Source organism: Chelon labrosus (genome assembly GCF_963514085.1).
Source record: "Chelon labrosus genome assembly, chromosome: 7".
Lineage (NCBI taxonomy): Eukaryota > Metazoa > Chordata > Actinopteri > Mugiliformes > Mugilidae > Chelon > Chelon labrosus.
The window spans coordinates 9,284,880-9,301,254 of NC_140343.1; the positions used below are offsets into that span (position 1 = coordinate 9,284,880).

The 16,375-nt window shown below is 41.6% G+C and overlaps 1 protein-coding gene across 1 annotated transcript; it reads left to right on the plus strand.

Annotated features, from left to right (window-relative positions):
- Positions 1–10,336: 10,336 nt before the first annotated feature.
- cUnh1orf52 (chromosome Un C1orf52 homolog) lies at positions 10,337–14,348 on the plus strand. Its single transcript, XM_084548543.1, has 3 exons — positions 10,337–10,874; positions 12,361–12,568; positions 12,982–14,348. The coding sequence occupies exons 1-3, from the start codon at positions 10,587–10,589 to the stop codon at positions 13,134–13,136; spliced, it is 651 nt and encodes a 216-aa protein (XP_084404669.1). The 5' UTR covers positions 10,337–10,586; the 3' UTR covers positions 13,137–14,348.
- Positions 14,349–16,375: the final 2,027 nt, after the last annotated feature.

The following is a 16,375-nucleotide window of genomic DNA, read 5'->3' on the forward strand; positions in this document are numbered from 1 at the left end:
CATGTGATGAGAGCAAACATCATCCTTTAAACCAGGATTCAGGTCAAGATTAAACATTTTGGGAATGTCTGTGTGAAAAGGTGTTCTTTGTGTCCTCGTTATTCATCGTACTCCTTTAAACCGTCCGGGTCAAACAGCACACCGTCTGCACATTAGGCCCAGGGTCAAACAGACACCTGCTGCCAAGACGAGCAGCCGTGTAACTGACAGGCGTTAACACCCCTGTAACTACACTGCTAAGTTGCGTTAAATACGCTGCACTGCGTTAGGCCGCGACGCCGCCCCGCCGCCCGCATCGGAAAACCATCTGCGGGCCTTGATTAGCGCTCCCATCTTCTCCCCTCCTGCTCCTCCTTGTCCTCCTCCTCCTCATCTCATTTCACACTAAACAAAGTCCCAGCGGGGTCCGATGGCTGGAGCCACATTTCTCTTATCGCCTCACAGCCGGAGTCGCCGGCCGGGTTGATGAACTTGGCTGGAAGGAATCTGCAGGCTGCTCCACTTGACTGAGCAGAGCTAATGAGTCAGAAAATCCCACAGCCAGGGCCGCAGGGTTCACCGTGGGTATCGGGGGAGACAGGTAGTGCAAGCGTTTAAGAGCGAGGACGAGCAGCGTTTCGCAGAGACCGCTTTGCAGGTTGTTGAACTTCAAGATGAGACACTGCAGGAGGAGAAGGCGTAAGAGGAGGAGGAGGAGGAGGAGGAGGAGTGTGGCTGGATTGAGCAGGGATTACCTCTTTGATCTGTAAACCATGTCTGCACCAAATAGGCTCGGGGACCTCAGCCAGGTGCACCCTGCTCATCAAGCTGCTGCCAGCCCCCCCACAAAGCTGCCCCCAAGGTGTGAAATGTGCCCCAATCCCTTTCTTACATGGCCCATCACACATGGGACCTACAGCAGGAGAAGACATGGCGCTGGAACAGACGGCTGGCTCGGTGTCTGACACATCGCAGGAGCAGAAGAGTTACTGGACAATGTTTAAAGGAATGTTTAAAGGAATGACAAATACAATGATTGGGTTTGTCACTGAGAGTTAGACAAGAAGATCGATACGTCTCTTAAATATGGAGCTACAACCTGCAGCTTGTTAGCTTAGCTTAGCTTAGCTTAGCTTAGCACAAAGTACTTCTCTGATTCTGGACAGGTATTAAAGTTGTGTTTAAATCTTAATCTGGAAGAGTTTAGTAATGTAATGTAGTTCACCTATGGGTAACCACGGCAAATTGTGAAAGCATTAAGGCTCTTCCAGCCTGCTTATCCAGATGCATGTGCTGTGTTTCATTTCTTTTACATCACATTTGACAACTTAAAATTAGTTTGACCTCAACAACTGAACTGTAAAACAGATTTTATAGCTTTAATTCAGTAAAAATGTCCAGGTCCCAGTCTGGCCTGTTGACAAAAATAAGACTTCTAACAAGTTCCTCTGATCCCTAGAGTTCAGTGTGTCTAAAACAAAGCTAAAACAAAGAAAGGTTGTTTTTTTTTTCATTTGGAACATTATTTGGTTTGCTGTCCACCTGAAACCCATACGACTGGGGTCTGGTAACTGGAATAAAACTGTATAACTCGTCGAAAAGTAGGTGCCACCCAGGTTATTCTGAATAACATCTTCTAATTAAAGTCATTGTTGTCGTGTTTGGCCACGATCAGACTCTAGTCATGCTAGTTTCAGATGTGCATCACCCACAGATGTTCCAAAAATAAAAGTCTAAGAAGTCTCATGGATGAGAGGTGAAACATCTGCGTCTTTCTAGGTTCTAGGTGCAACTCGGTATTGGAACATTTGTGAAGGCAGCTGGGTTCATTTTGAAGGCTCCGCAGTCTGTTGAAGTTGTCTCACTTTGATCATTTTCTGTGATTCACTCCATTTCATCTTGTTTTTTGTAAATATGGTGTTGCATGTTTTCGGTGTGAAATCTGGAGACATGTCCCTTGCTGGTTGCCGTTTTCTGAGCTGTCTGCAATACAGTAAGGAAATGCTGCATAATTTGTGATCACTATGAATAATGTACACTACATTGTTATGCTAATAACCAAGAGAGGCAGATGAAGTGATGCACCCATCATGCCTAGTGTCTACTGTACAAGCCTGTGGGGGCAGTGCTATGATCTGGGGTTGCTGCAGTTGCTCAGGTCTAGGTTCAACAACATTATGTGCCCAAAGAATGAGGTCAGCTGACTACCTGAATATACTGAATGACCAGGTTATTCCATCAATGGATTTTTTCTTTCCTGATGGCACGGGCATATTCCAAGATGACAATGAGTCATCAGAGTCCAGACCTTAACCCCATTGAGAATCTTTGGGATGTGCTGGAGAAGGCTTTGTTCAGTGGTCAGACTCTCCCAATCAATACAAGATCTTGGTGAAAAATGAATGCAACACTGGATGGAAATAAATCTCCACTGCACTGCAGAAGCTTATCAAAACAATGCCACAGCAAATGCGTGCTGTAATCAAAGCAGAAGGCGGTCCAACAAAATATTAGAGTGTATGTGACCCTTTTTTGGCCAGGCAGTGTGAATATGTTGACATAAGAATGTCATTAATTCACCGTAGAAACAGATTTGGGGTTAAGGCGTCTCTTTGAATAATGAAGCGAAGAATAATTCAGAAACGGCGCTTTCCCTCTCTCCAGTTCGAGGTTTATTTGTTGTAAAAATCAAAGACATTCCTAAAAGATTTGTATCTGATCAGTTCATAATGTGCACTCGGCTTTCCCTTATGCAGCGAAGGAATCACGCACATGTTCTCTGAGCCAGGAATATATTTTTGCTGATGTCTTGGGGGCATGCAGTGATTGAGAACGCGTGCCGTATTTTACGACTTTTGCTGCGGGACGTGCCTCGTTCTATCTTTCTTTATCTCTCTTTCTCTCTCAAAACAACTTGCAGTGTGATGCCCTTTGTGTTTTTTTTACGTAACAAAAGTGTTTCATAAGGCCAGAACGAGCCTGATAACCTGCAGGAACGCCCATGATTCCTGGCACCCAGCCTTCCCTCCGTGTTAAAGGGAAAACCCACATGGCATTCATATGTGTACAGTGACGCCTTAAGTTTGTCGGCACAGTTCAGACTTGAGGACATGCAGTTGCTGGTAGTAACAAGCAGAAAGGCTGACGTTTCCAATCACAAAGGGCTTTTGGTTCAGAGAATCTTCTACATGGATTATCGGCTGCTTTGAACATGAAAAAAATCAGCTTTGTGCATTAACTAATTAACTCCAGTATGCACACAGATATTTCTCATTCCCGTGTTTATCTGCCACCTTCGATACCTTGCTCTCCTCTCCTGTTTGTAGGCATGATTGGCAGACAGAACCGAATGGGGGGTGGGTGGGGGGGCTTGAATTATGCATTTGAAAATATATGCTGCTGGCCTCGGCTCAAAGCATTCTTCTGTGACATGTGCAGAGCACGCAGATGGGGGGAGGCTTTTCTGAGCGGTGACCAATAAGTTCAGCAGACAGCCTTGAATCTCGTCTTGCAAAAATCACAGAGACACTCTTCCCTGTTTATTTTTGTCTCTTCGGGTCCTGCTTGAGTGTTTTTCCTGCCTGTTAAGAAGTGTTAATTCACTCTTGTCAGCTGAGAAGCAGAATCTCTGGAGTTTAAAGTCTGCGAAGCATTTTAACGCTACTTCGGAAGGAACATCTACAGGACGTTTGGCAAAGAAAGAGATACGTTATAGTCGCAAACTTGAGAAAACCACACAACTGGATGACCGCAAACAGATTTACAAGAAAAAAAACAGATAGCCAAGAGCAAAAAGATGCAAATGTAGCCCACAGATAGATTGTCTGACTGGATCTGGAACGAATGACGCTGACAAGAGCCACAACTAAGAAAGACTGAACATTTGAACATTTTCTACTGGATATTTTTTTTAGCTAACAATATAACAGCAATATTAAATTAATTAGTGATAGTTGCTCCTATAAAAATTGTTTGGGGGCATTGGTTGCATTTACACTGATCAAAAACAGCACAAGGTGTTGACCTGGCCTCCAAATTCACTAGATCCCAAACTGATCAAGTATCTGCGGGATGATCCACAGAGGCCCCTCCCCTCAACCCACATGACCCAAAGGTCCCCACTAAGAACATCCTGTTGCCAGACACCACAGGACACCCTCAGAAGGCCCATGTCCATTCTCTGATGAGTCACAACTGTTTTGGAGGCACAAGGGAGACCTACACAATATTAGGAAGGTGGTCATAATGTCACGCCTGATCATGTGTACACACTTTTATTTTATTTTACTAGATTTTACCTGATTTACTTATACTTTATTTTATCTTTCTTTTTATTTGTGGTTCTTAAGAGTGCTTTTTACGTGCAACTGAGCTACTGTGACCAATCAATTTCCCCTGTGGATGATTAAAGTCTATCTAAGCCTAACTGTGCATAAAGATCGCTGTCGGTCGTTGCATGCTCTCCGGCTGTCCCTCTTGTTCTCGTATGAATGAACGCCTCAGAGTACAGTAGAGGAGCGTGAGTGGCTGTGCGGTGTCTGCACGGGCATGTTCCCGAGGTTGCAGGGTTTTTCAGAGGAGGGAGAGCGGCGAAAATCAAAGCATCAGGAAGGGCACGGGGTTGAGTGTGCTGTGTGTGTTTAGCCCACAGCCATCCACACGGCAGGACACCGCGGAACATGTGATGGGGATGATCGCCCACCCCTGCCCGCACCGCCGTCCCGCAAACCCCTGTCCTTTTGACCCAGATCTCCCACACCTTCTCCCAACTTGTCTCTCCTCCTTCTCTACTTTTTCTCCCCCCTCCCTCTTTCTTTCTTTCTCTCTTCTCCCCCCCCCCCCTTGCCACATCGGTTGAATCCTGTTCCGGCCTCCAGCCACGAGCCCCGACAGGCCGCGGTGCAAACAGAGCCTCGACTTAATGTAATGAGCCAAAGAATGCCACCTCTCAGGTTTGAAAGTGTTAGGTGACCAGTGAAAACAACGTGGCGGGTGTGCGTGTGTCTGCGCAGCACAGAAGAGCTGCAAAAACACAAGGAAAGGGAAGGAATTAGGAGGAAAGAAAAAAAAGGAAAAGGTAGTGCAAAGGAAAGCAAACAGAAAGCCCTGGAAGGTGAAGAGAGGTGAATTATGCAAATGCAGCTACCCTGAGCGTGTATAAATACAAAAATACCTGTTTTAACATGAGCGTCACGACTTCCAACTAAAACAGATGCAACTTTTTTCTTTTTTTTTTTTTTTTTACCTCTAGAGGGAAAAGAAAGGGGGAAAAAACACCAGCATGACACCACATGTTATTTCCACCTCAGCTTTCTGTTTTTTTTTTTTTTTTCTCTCTCTCTTACAGTTAATTGTATCACCGCTGGATTCAAACGGAAAAAGAGATGGAAAAAAAAAAAAAAAAACAGGAAGCGATGATAGATATATATCTAGTAATGCTGGAAGAGAAGGAGAGCATGCATATTTGATTTCCACAGGTGCTACTTTCAGGGATTTTTGGATGCTTTTCATATCTTGTTCCGCTGGTGTGCTGCAATGCAAGCTGTGCGACACTAACAATGGACAATGCAAAATCACAAAAGAAGTGTGTTATTTCTATTACATTTCATGTGTTACATGACATTTAAGGCCACATTTGAAGTGCTATCATCATCCAACACTGTCATGGTCTGAGAGAGAGGGCAGTTGACGTTTCTTGAAGGACACAGGCTGGACTTGAGGGAAACAGCCTCAGCTTGAGGGGCAATTGGATGATGTTTTTTTTTTGTTCATGGTCAAAAGTAGCCTGCTAAAAAATACAACAACAACCGTGCAGCAAAGAATCCTGCCCAGAGAGCAAATCTAGCTGCTCTATGGACACCTAAAGATAAAGACATGCGCAATATAGATGCGTAAAACCGACATAATCATCTGCAAATACGTCTTGGAAAGGCATCCAGGGCTTCAGCGCCACACACAAAACCTATTTTAAAAGGAATTCCACATGTTTGAATGTTTTCTTTTAAAACAAAAAATCATCTGCAGATGTAGCAATGGTAAGAAATATGTGCTGAATAAATTATCTGGAAAATGAGAATTTAGAAATGGTTTACACACTGTTGCTCGTAAAGTTAGGATCATTTTGTTTTTCAGACTGACTCCCCTGTTTATTCCTCTTTATATAAATCATATTTCATGAGAAGAGGTAGAAAAAAAACATATTCTGACTTTACGGGCTACGGTGTATGTTAGCAACCCAGGAACAAACAACTGAAATTTAACATTTATGCAGCAAATGTGACAAATTAAAGTTCTGGGTCATGAGCAGTTATTTAGTCAAGAGGAGGAATCATGTTTTGTGTACCACCTGCGGCTCTAGGATGTTACAAATCTTTGTGGAAAAAATGAAATGCATGTGTAGAAATGCAGCTTTGTAAAAAGAAAGAAATCATATTAGAGTTAATGAGCAACGATCTTGACTGTTGTGTTGTCTGTTCTTTCCATTAACATATTTTATCTGGTCTCACTACATCAGCTGAGCCTCGGGTCAAAGGTCGTCTCAGTAGCATAGTCTGTTTAAACTCTACTCATTTGTATTTCATTCATTCATTCATTCTTCTTCTGTAACTGCTTGTCCTGTCGTGGTGGCGCTGGAGCCTATCCCAGAATCACCAGTGATCCTAACCAGCATGTCTTTGGGCGGTGGGAAGTTGCCATCAATTACTAATAAGCGTTTGCAGATACAAGGAATCTGTAGATGGTGCGTTTAATTACGCAAAATGTAAACAGGATTTCTACAATTGGGATCCAAAATATGCAAGGAAATCACCCAGGGTGCGTTCAAGAAGTGGAAAAACACATGCAGGTGATGCAGCTAAACATCTCAGTGAGTGTCGTTGAATGCCCTCGTTGGCTAATAAGGATTCATTTAAGTCAGAAAACATCTGCCGGGCGCTCTCTCTCTCTGCTAAGTATCCCGACCCGAGCTGAGTGTTGGGATAAAATCCGAGATATTATGAACGGCTAGATTGGACGGAGCCGTGGAGAGAGGTGTGGCTTTTCACCTCTGTGTGGAATTTCTCACATCATGATCGGGCACGGTGGAAACCGGAGAAAGAAAGAGCCTGTTGCACTAGCTACAGGGCGGCGTGCTGGATTAACCATCCGTTTAAATGCAGCTTTAACGTGGTCCAAAGCCAACAACATGATTAGACAACCAATATCTGCATTTATTAGAAATCCTTCTGTTCTTATGAGGAGAAATGATGTGACCTTGACGTCTCCCACGTACAAAAATATAAGAGGAAGACCTTGTTTGGGATTCAAGAAGCACATTTTCTGTTATTTAAAGGAACATAAATGTTGAATATCAAGGCTCAGCAAAACAGTGCATGCTTTTCTTCAGAGAAATGAGAAACTCTAAGGTTAAAGAGCTAAAAGTTACGCTCACTTCAGGCGAGGTCATTTTCTCCATCATGTCTAACCGTGAATTCTCCTCACACTCGTCCCGAGGTCAAGCCGCCAAAAGAAGAATATCGGCTCACTCAGAAGTTACAGCCTGACACCGTGTCATTAGCTGACGGCAAACGTTGTGATTTGTGTAAGCGCTCAACTTAGGATAAAAAGAGGTTGTAACACCATGATATACACCCGTCCATCCACACCCATTCTTGTTTAAGGTTAATTTATGTCTCCCAAACATCTATTTTTTAAAAAGGAATAATTAGTGTTTCTGTTGGTGGAAAACTGGTGATCAGCTGCTGTAATGCATCAGAATTACTCAGCAACACCTGCTAGTCCTCCCGTGCACATCAACTTATCTCCTCCTGATAGCATTAGCGATTAGTTTACTGCTACGAGAACTGCTGCTGCTGCTGGTGGTACCGCTGCTCCACGACTGCCCACTAAAAAGCAGGGAGACGACAAGGAGGAGGAGAAGCATGAGGTGATGACAAGCCAGAGAAGGAAGAGAACAACAATTCATCACAAACGTGCAGACGTCTCTTTGGCCCATGGTGGAAACAAAAATGCAGATATGTTCCCGTGCAAGAAATTTCACCTTCAGGATATGCTACGACCGGGATTTCAGTAAATCTCTACGCAACTCCAAGTCACTTAAAAATGTGCAACACTTAATTTGAAGCTTCTGCAATGTTATTATTGAGCACAGAGAGAGAGAGAGGGGAGTGGGGGTGGTGAGTTATGTTTCCATGGCTGTTATGTGCACTGCAGTGGGTGTTTGACCTGTGCATGAGGGGCAAAGCATGGCCCCTCTGAGTCTGACTGAGTGGACTTTAGGTTCGCCAAAGGCCTCTCAATCATCAGAAGAAAAGGCTGAGAGAAGGGGGGGGGGTCTTAACTTTTTTGGTTATGGACGGCGACGAGGAGATTTGGGAGATGTGCTGAACATTTAATACAACTTGTCTAAACACGAGCCATCAACTTATTGGAAAACGAGTAATTTAAGAATCAGAGTTCACAATGCCATAGCCAAGACTTTAAGAAGCTGTTTTATATGAGTATAGCTGACAGCAGCATTTATGATGCGCAAAACTTCATGGATAATGTTTCAGGAGAGCTCAGATTGTCATTGGTGTGACTGTATTGCACTCTAGTGGTCGAAAAATGGAAGCAACGCTCCTTCTTGGGTTGCCTCTCGCTGTTCCTCCCATTGTCCTCATCTTGATGATCATGCTGTGTATTGCACACGCTCATTAGTTCTTTTTAACCCTTTATAGGACAAGGAATCACATTTGGTAACTTCAGCACACATTTTAAAGTGCGTCTCTGGGCCTCTCAGTGAGGTTAAGAGCATGTGGTTTCACTCAGCCAATCAGAGAAGATTAAGGCAACGTTCTCAGGGAAGATGTGGTCTGCAAGGTCAACCTCTGCGTGAACGCTGAGTGTAACTGCTTTATTAAGTACCATGAAGATGTGTCTTAATATTGTCTAATGTGATAATATCGATAAGTGCCTGAATCAGCACTTATGTTCTAATGGTCTTGTCAGGGTTTTCAGGGATGAGGTAGGACCCAAATGCTGGACACCATACGTTCATGAACAAGAACGTAGGGAACGTTTTTGAGGGCACGCACCCTTCACACGAGGCCCCGAGTGATGAGGCAGGAGTTGACAAAAACGAATTTAATCAAACAGAAGGAAACACGAAGCGCTGCTAAACAGCAGGATAATCCAAAAGCAAAACTCAAAACAAGAAGAACACCTGAACATGACAAGACTAAAACTTGGCATAACTTGACGTGGAAACAGTAACTCTATAATAAGACCTGACAAGACAAGACATGGAAAAACAACAGAGGATACAGGGAAAGGCAGGACCATATATAGAGGAGACACAGGTGAAAACAATCAGGGCGGGGGCAGACAATTACACAGGTGGGAAATCACAGGACAGGAAGAAAGCAAGACAGGAAACAAGGAAAAACTTAAAATAAAACAGGAAACTCAAAAACATGAACAAAACTCAGCATGAAATCAAAACACAGAACCATGACTGGTCTAAATACATGTTTACATTTGTTTACCACTTAAGGGAAATGAATCATACATGGTAACTTCATTAATCTCGATTTTCTGCATGAAAATTAAAAATTTTGCAATATTAAAAAAAGTAATTAAGTCTTCTTGTGCCCGACAGTAACACTCTAGGGTTGAAATTTCCAAGTATTTCAATGAGTGGGTTAAAGTTTTCAAAATATATTATAGCATAATTAGGAAACATTACAAACTGTAAACATGTGTAAATATACAAAATATAAGACTTCTGCAAAAGTGAAAAAAATATATTTAATAAAGTTGCTAATCACTTTTTCTGTGTGCACAGATCATTTTTTAATGATTTCTGCATACAGGTGTAGCAGACAAGACAAATCTTTAATCTTTATCCATGAGTTGTTGTCTCTTAGTCCTGAACTGAACCGTATAGTAAACCCTGGTAAAATTATTTTGTGAATTTTTTTACCCCCATTGTAGAATATGAAACTTCCAGTAATAGCACAATGTGCTTTTTGGATAAAAGCTATTTTCTAATGGCTACTTTAATAAACAACCCAGAAGCCAAATGGCTAAAACAAGGTGGAAATAACCTCACTGGCGTTGTGGATTTGTTTTTTGAAAAGCAAGACTTTTAGGGCTGAATGTTAAACAGTGGTTAATTTGTAAAATTAGATTTGATTAGATATGAGTTACACAAAAAAAAAAAAAAAAATCAAAAGGAGTCATAGCAAAAGTCTTTCAAAAATGTAAATGTACTTAGTTACCTCACAGTACTGTATAGGTGCTGGTCTTTTTTTCTTTCCTTTATTATTATTATTAGTAGTAGTATTATTGTTGTTTTTAATATTAATATTCATATTAATATAGTCGTAATTGAAGCAGGAATATTTTAGATTTTAATCTGCCTGCTCCTTTAATAGATTTGCTTTACGACAGTCGTCACGACGCTATTGTCACGCTTTACGACTGTTTTGGAGGCTTATTCAAAATGGAGTAGCGCTTAGAGGTCTACATTTAACCGAGTCAGAATCGGCGACTCTTATTTTCATCTTCTTGTCGAGTTTAATTTATACATATTATTTCCTAATTTGACAGTTAGTAACCCTAACAAGATGACAGAGGAGAAGAAGTCCACCTCTTTGGGTTTCTTTTCGAGCTACGACGATTTGAGCGACAGCAGCAGCGACTCTGACGAGGAGGGACAGAAGAAGAAAGCCGGGACTGAGGCTGCGGGAAGCGGAGCTCAGTCCTCTCAACACGGGACCAAGCGAGCCGCCGGTGGGGCTCCTTTACCCAGACCCGACGAGCTGTTCGGCTCCGTGTCCAAGCCGGCTTTCCTCTACAACCCCCTGAACAAGCAGATAGACTGGGAGAGTCTGACGGTCAAGCCTCCTGAAGAGGTAAAAATAACATTACTACAGCTCACTTTAGAGATTTAAATATATATATATATACGTTTATGATAGTTTTAGGATATTTTAGAGACAATTGCTTTGTTTTAACTACAATGACGGTAAAGTAGACTCCACATACGTCCACAGTTAGCACTTTATTAGCCACATCTATGCTAATGTCACCACATAATAGAAGATGTTTGTAATATTAGTTCATCATTATTTAAATAAATTAAGTATAATTCAACATAATGTTTAATATATGCTAAAAAATAAAATAAAATTTAGTGACATTCTGAGAAATGTTTAAATAAATATGGTTAGATTATAAAACGGAAGTAGCCTATTTGTGAAGGTGGAAATTGTATTTTTTTATTTTTTAAATACACAAAAAGGGTATTTTATACACACATAATATCATTTATTAAAAGTTACAATTATTGAATATTTTATTACCATTTTTTTTTTCCCCCTGCGGTTCATTTGTATTTCTAATTTGTATGATATTTAAAAAATAAATCTAACATCTGTGAGAAGACAGAAACTGAGCAACACTTTAGACTTTGGTTTAATTACCAATTAAAAGGATTCACGTTTTTGGAGCATTACTCTGCGTTAAATGTTGATTAATCAGATTATTATCATGACACTAAATGCCATCTTGTATGGTGCAACCAATGACCGGTACTTAAAACAAGCCATCACATAATGAATAGACAGAACGAGTTGAAGCATCTATTAAATAAATAGCATCGCTTACACCAGTCGGCTTTAACTAATCGCTTATAATCTCTACTGAACTGAGTAACACAGATTATCTCCTTGTCGTGGCACCTGTCGGTGAATATGTCTGGTAGCATGTGAACATTTTGTCCTCAGAGTCAATGTGAGAATCAGGAAAAATGGGCAAGTGGAAGGATTTGAGCCAATCTGATAAGGAAAAACTGTGCTGGCTCTATGAGTGGGTCAGAGCATCTAAAAAACTAAACTGCAGCTCTTGTGGGTTGATGCTGGTTTGCAGTGGTCAAAAGGAATGAATGGGCGATCAACGCTCATTGATGCACAAGCAAAGGTTATCGTACCAGGATCCAAGGTTGCAGGACCCCCTTGCTGTTGCCATGCTGGTGCTGCTACAATGTTCAGGTGGTGGAACATATCAAGCTAACATCCACGTAAATGCCTGTTACACATACGAATTACAAATCACAATGAGATGCTCAATGTTATTCACCGGTTGTTGGTTTTAATCTTGTGGCTGATCTATGTATTAGATCCAATAGTGGGGGAATTTGTCCAAAGTTCACTTCTCTAACCCCTAGTCCACAAGCTCCTCCAAAGATTTCTGTAACTCGGAAACAAACCACAGTTGCAGCAGCCACCGCACTGACTAACCGAGCTGTTCCTGAGCATTTGTTGGACACTTAATTTGCATCTTTTCCGTGTTGGATTCTCTAAAGCAGTTTTCTGTTTTGTTTGTTTCTGTCCCTTAAAGCCTGCCAGAGAATTTAAGCCATGGAAGACAAACGCTGTGCCCCCTCCTGAGAGCTACACTGCAGAGCCAGAGAAGAAGAAGGGACCTCCACCAGGTATGGACATGGCTATAAAGTGGTCCAACGTGTACGAAGATAACGGGGAAGATGCACCGTTCACCGGCAAGGCTCAGTTCCTACCTGCAGAGGAGCAGCCCTCTGACTCTGACGGTAAGTAAATACCGCAGGATAGTCACATTCTTTAACTTTCATAGGCTTTATTCTTCAAACTACTATTATACCAGTTTTTTAATTCGATGTGCCTTTAAACCGACACTGGTTTTGAGAATTAATACCACAAAAAACATCTTGCATTTGCAATAATTAAGCTAACCGGGGGGTTGTTAAACGAGGGGATTTTTGCAAATATCTAAACATGCACAAAACACAACCTCAGCTGCAACAGTCTCCACTCAGGCTTATGGAAAGTAAAAATTAACAAACAAGACAAAAAAAAAACACACTTGCCCTGCTTTTCGCTTCGCTTTATTCTTATATTTGAACATGGCGCTCAACATTTTCCACCTTTCCTCCACCCCTCCCCAAAACCCCCAAACCCACCAATCCTCCTCTCTGGTGATCAGACGAGGAATCGGACAAGTCGGCTGCGTTGGCCAAGAAACAGCGAGTGGAGACCTTCCAGCAGAAGGAGAAGAGGAAGAGGGACATGGGACAAGCCACATCTGACAAGAACTTTGTAGAGGAAGAGAAAAGGATCCTGCGGCAAAACATTGAGTGAGGCCCAAACTGTCTGCAGCCAGGAAGCAGTTTATGATTTAAATCTTAAAATCCAAGCAGAGAACATTCTCAGATTTCAGCATATAGTCCACGCAGGTGATATGCTGGGGACATACAGGGTCATTTTATCAATATACTGACATTTTGCAATAGGATTAGTGTTTGTTTCGGTGTCCGCACATGTGAAAGAATATTTTTAATTTAATGTTGTCTGCGACAAAGCTTTATATCTCCGAGGACCGAGAATATCAGACAGTCCAGCTGTCTTTTAACTCTGGTGTATTTTTGTTAATTACTGTCACAGGTCTTAATTTTTTATAGCTTTGCTCACCAGCTGTCTTCCAAAGATGCACTGGTGAGGGATATCAATAGAAACTGCTTTATAAAAGACACAGAGCGCTGGGCATTACCAGACAAGCCATCTGAGACTTGGTCACTAGTCTCGTTTGAACAAGTAATTTTAATTGAAAGAAGTAAAACTACAAACACATGTTTGACTTTAAATGAAGGTTCATCTTGCCGTCACAGACTGAACAGAAAGTCTAGTTAGTTGGCTTTCCCTCCTGGTTGTATTTGAGTTGAAATAACATCTGGCTGCCGCAGTTCACTCTGTTTTTGTGGTTTGTCTTGTATTATATTTTCACCTCTGAAATAATATGACAGTGTGCGTGTAGTGTTAATGCAGCGTCTCTCCTTTAAAAACTTATAAAATGGATGTAAATCTTGTTGAACTTACTTCTTTCTGCTTTTGGCCACTAGATGTCGCCCCTGAGCTACACTAGACCTCCCTCCATGTGTACAGTGAAGTCAGATCAGGTCTGACTGTGTAGATGTTGGGCATCTAAACAACAATCAGGGCCTGTGTGTGTGTGTGTAAATATATATATATTTGTGTGTGTGTGTAATTTTTCCCAAAAAGTGAGTGCCGATCTTCGATTTGGAAGTTTCTCTCATCTCAGTTCTCTTGAGATACTCGATGCATACAGACTGTTCAGTCTCATGTACCTTGTATAACGCAAGACTTAAAATCAGCACTGAAATAAGCAAAATCAACTTCCTACTTGTTTAGTATTATAACAGAAGATTATTGGAACCATGTTTTGTTTATGGACCTTTTCTTTCTTCCGCAAAGTCTGTTCTTTCAGGTGTAAACAGCTGTATTTTGTAGTATTCAGTCATAAACCACTAAAGGCAATAAAGTGTGTTTTACTGGAGAAAATGTCTGTCTTTTATTTTGTTTTTAAAAAAAAAGTTTATTATCCAGGTGATTGACTGCACATTCCCTCGGTCATTCGTTATATTTCTGTGGCCGTAAACATAATGGTTTTCCAAGCATTGAAAAAGTTTCCACTTTGCAACAGTTTAGTGATCAGAGGAATTCCTGGCCTATCTGTCATCGTGGGTTGACATGAAATAGTGGTAAATATGCTTCTGATAAAATTCCAGCCTCCAGGTATGTGCCTGGCCTTGTCTGAAATGTGTACCTGGTCCTGCACGACTACGGCAGCGGACTGATTTTATCAGCCATATTTATGAACAAGTAACTCCCCTCTCTCTCTCTCTCTCTCTCTCTCTCTCTTTCTCTCCCTCCCTGGTGACTGTATGAGAAATAGCCAGCGAGGTCAGATCCATCAGTGTTTGAGAATTACTCATCTCGTTGTCAGTCTAGTGGTTGGAAATTTCCCAGAAGATAAATGTTTTGCGCTGCGCCGTTCTTCGAACTGTCTGGAAAACTACAAATCCAGCTTAGTTTTTTTTGTGGGGTTGCATCTTTTCTGACTTTGATGTGATATCCAGAGCATTATTTGACTCTGGCCTTTTTTGTGTTATTGGGATCATGTTACCAGAGGAAAGCATTTTTTTTGTCCCGCTGGATGTCACACATGGCTGACTCTATCCTCATTTAATAAAAGGGACCGTCTCGGTCTTATGTTACACTTTGTACCAATCCCATTAGTCACGGAGGTCCCAAAACAGCTCTCATAAATTTCACCTAGGATAAAACTCTCAATGTCAAAATCAAGTGAAGAAATTTCAGTTCACTTAAAAAAGGTGAATAATTAACTAAACTAAGAGATTTCCAGTAACTCGTGGCTGTTTGCTTATCCACTCAGGGCTTTGAAAAATGTCAGTCCCACTAACCTTTTATCACTCTGACACATTTACTGGAAGGTCAAGACCTCATGATGGCCATTGAGTATTCAGGGGCCTTTTACTGAGCTGGCTGCCAACAGCTGCTGCTATCTGACTTATGACATTTTCAAAGAGTCAGCACAATGTCGCAGCTTGTATGTAAATTTAGTTCTGGCTGCTGTCTGGGCACCCGGAGCCAATACAAGAACTTTATTCTACAGTTTTCTCTTGTATGGAAAGTGTCTGGAGTCATGCAAGCTGCTCTGTGATGCCTCTCACAGCCAAATGCATGCAGTTGATGTAATATATCCACATTAGCAACCTTAACATACTGATTATTAGCAAGTAATATTTTCCAGGTTTATTGTCTTGGATTAGCATGTTAGCAGGCTTTAAGTTACACAAAAACATTAAAGCTAAGGTAATGCTAACATATCCACATCTACAATGCTAGCCTTCTAATTTAATGGTTTAATAGTTACTAGGTGTTAGCATGCTATTTAATGGTGGTTTTAGTGGAAAAGGGTTCTGTAGTCATGCTAGCTGCTCTGTTAGGCTGGGCTTTTCAGCTAAATGCTACAACCCTACCACGTTTTAATCTTAGATTAGCAAGTAATTAGCAAAATATAAAAATAAGCAGAACTAAGGTTACAGCATGCAGTGTCTACTGTTATGCTAGCTGTTCTGTGAGGGTGCCCCAACAGGTAACGCTAACATGCCCACAGGTACACCTGTAATATGCTGATGATTAGCAGGTGATATTCACCACGTTTGTCATGTTAGGTAAGCTTATACGTATAAGTAAATACTATAATTTACTGATTAGCAGGTAACAGCATGCAGGCTAGCCTATGTGGTCATGCTAGCTGTGCCATGTTGTTATTCCTTTCTGCCTAATGCTAACATTAGCATGCTAACACAACCACATTTACAAAGCTAGCATGGTAGTTATAATTTCATGGTTTTACTGGAAAAAGGGTCAACAGTCATGCTCGCCGCTCTGTGAGGCTGCTCCTCTCAGCTAAATGCTAATAATTCTTCATATATACCTGCATTAACAAAGCCGGCATGCTGATTGTTGGCAAGTAATTTTTACCAGGTCTATTG

What these genes read in the sequence shown, in the direction of transcription:
- cUnh1orf52 (XM_084548543.1), top strand. Translation starts at nt 10,587, where the DNA reads ATGACAGAGGAGAAGAAGTCCACCTCTTTGGGTTTCTTTTCGAGCTAC. An exon ending in CGGTCAAGCCTCCTGAAGAG is followed by an intron (nt 10,875 to 12,360) that starts GTAAAAATAACA and finishes TGTCCCTTAAAG; the next exon opens with CCTGCCAGAGAATTTAAGCC. An exon ending in GCAGCCCTCTGACTCTGACG is followed by an intron (nt 12,569 to 12,981) that starts GTAAGTAAATAC and finishes TCTGGTGATCAG; the next exon opens with ACGAGGAATCGGACAAGTCG.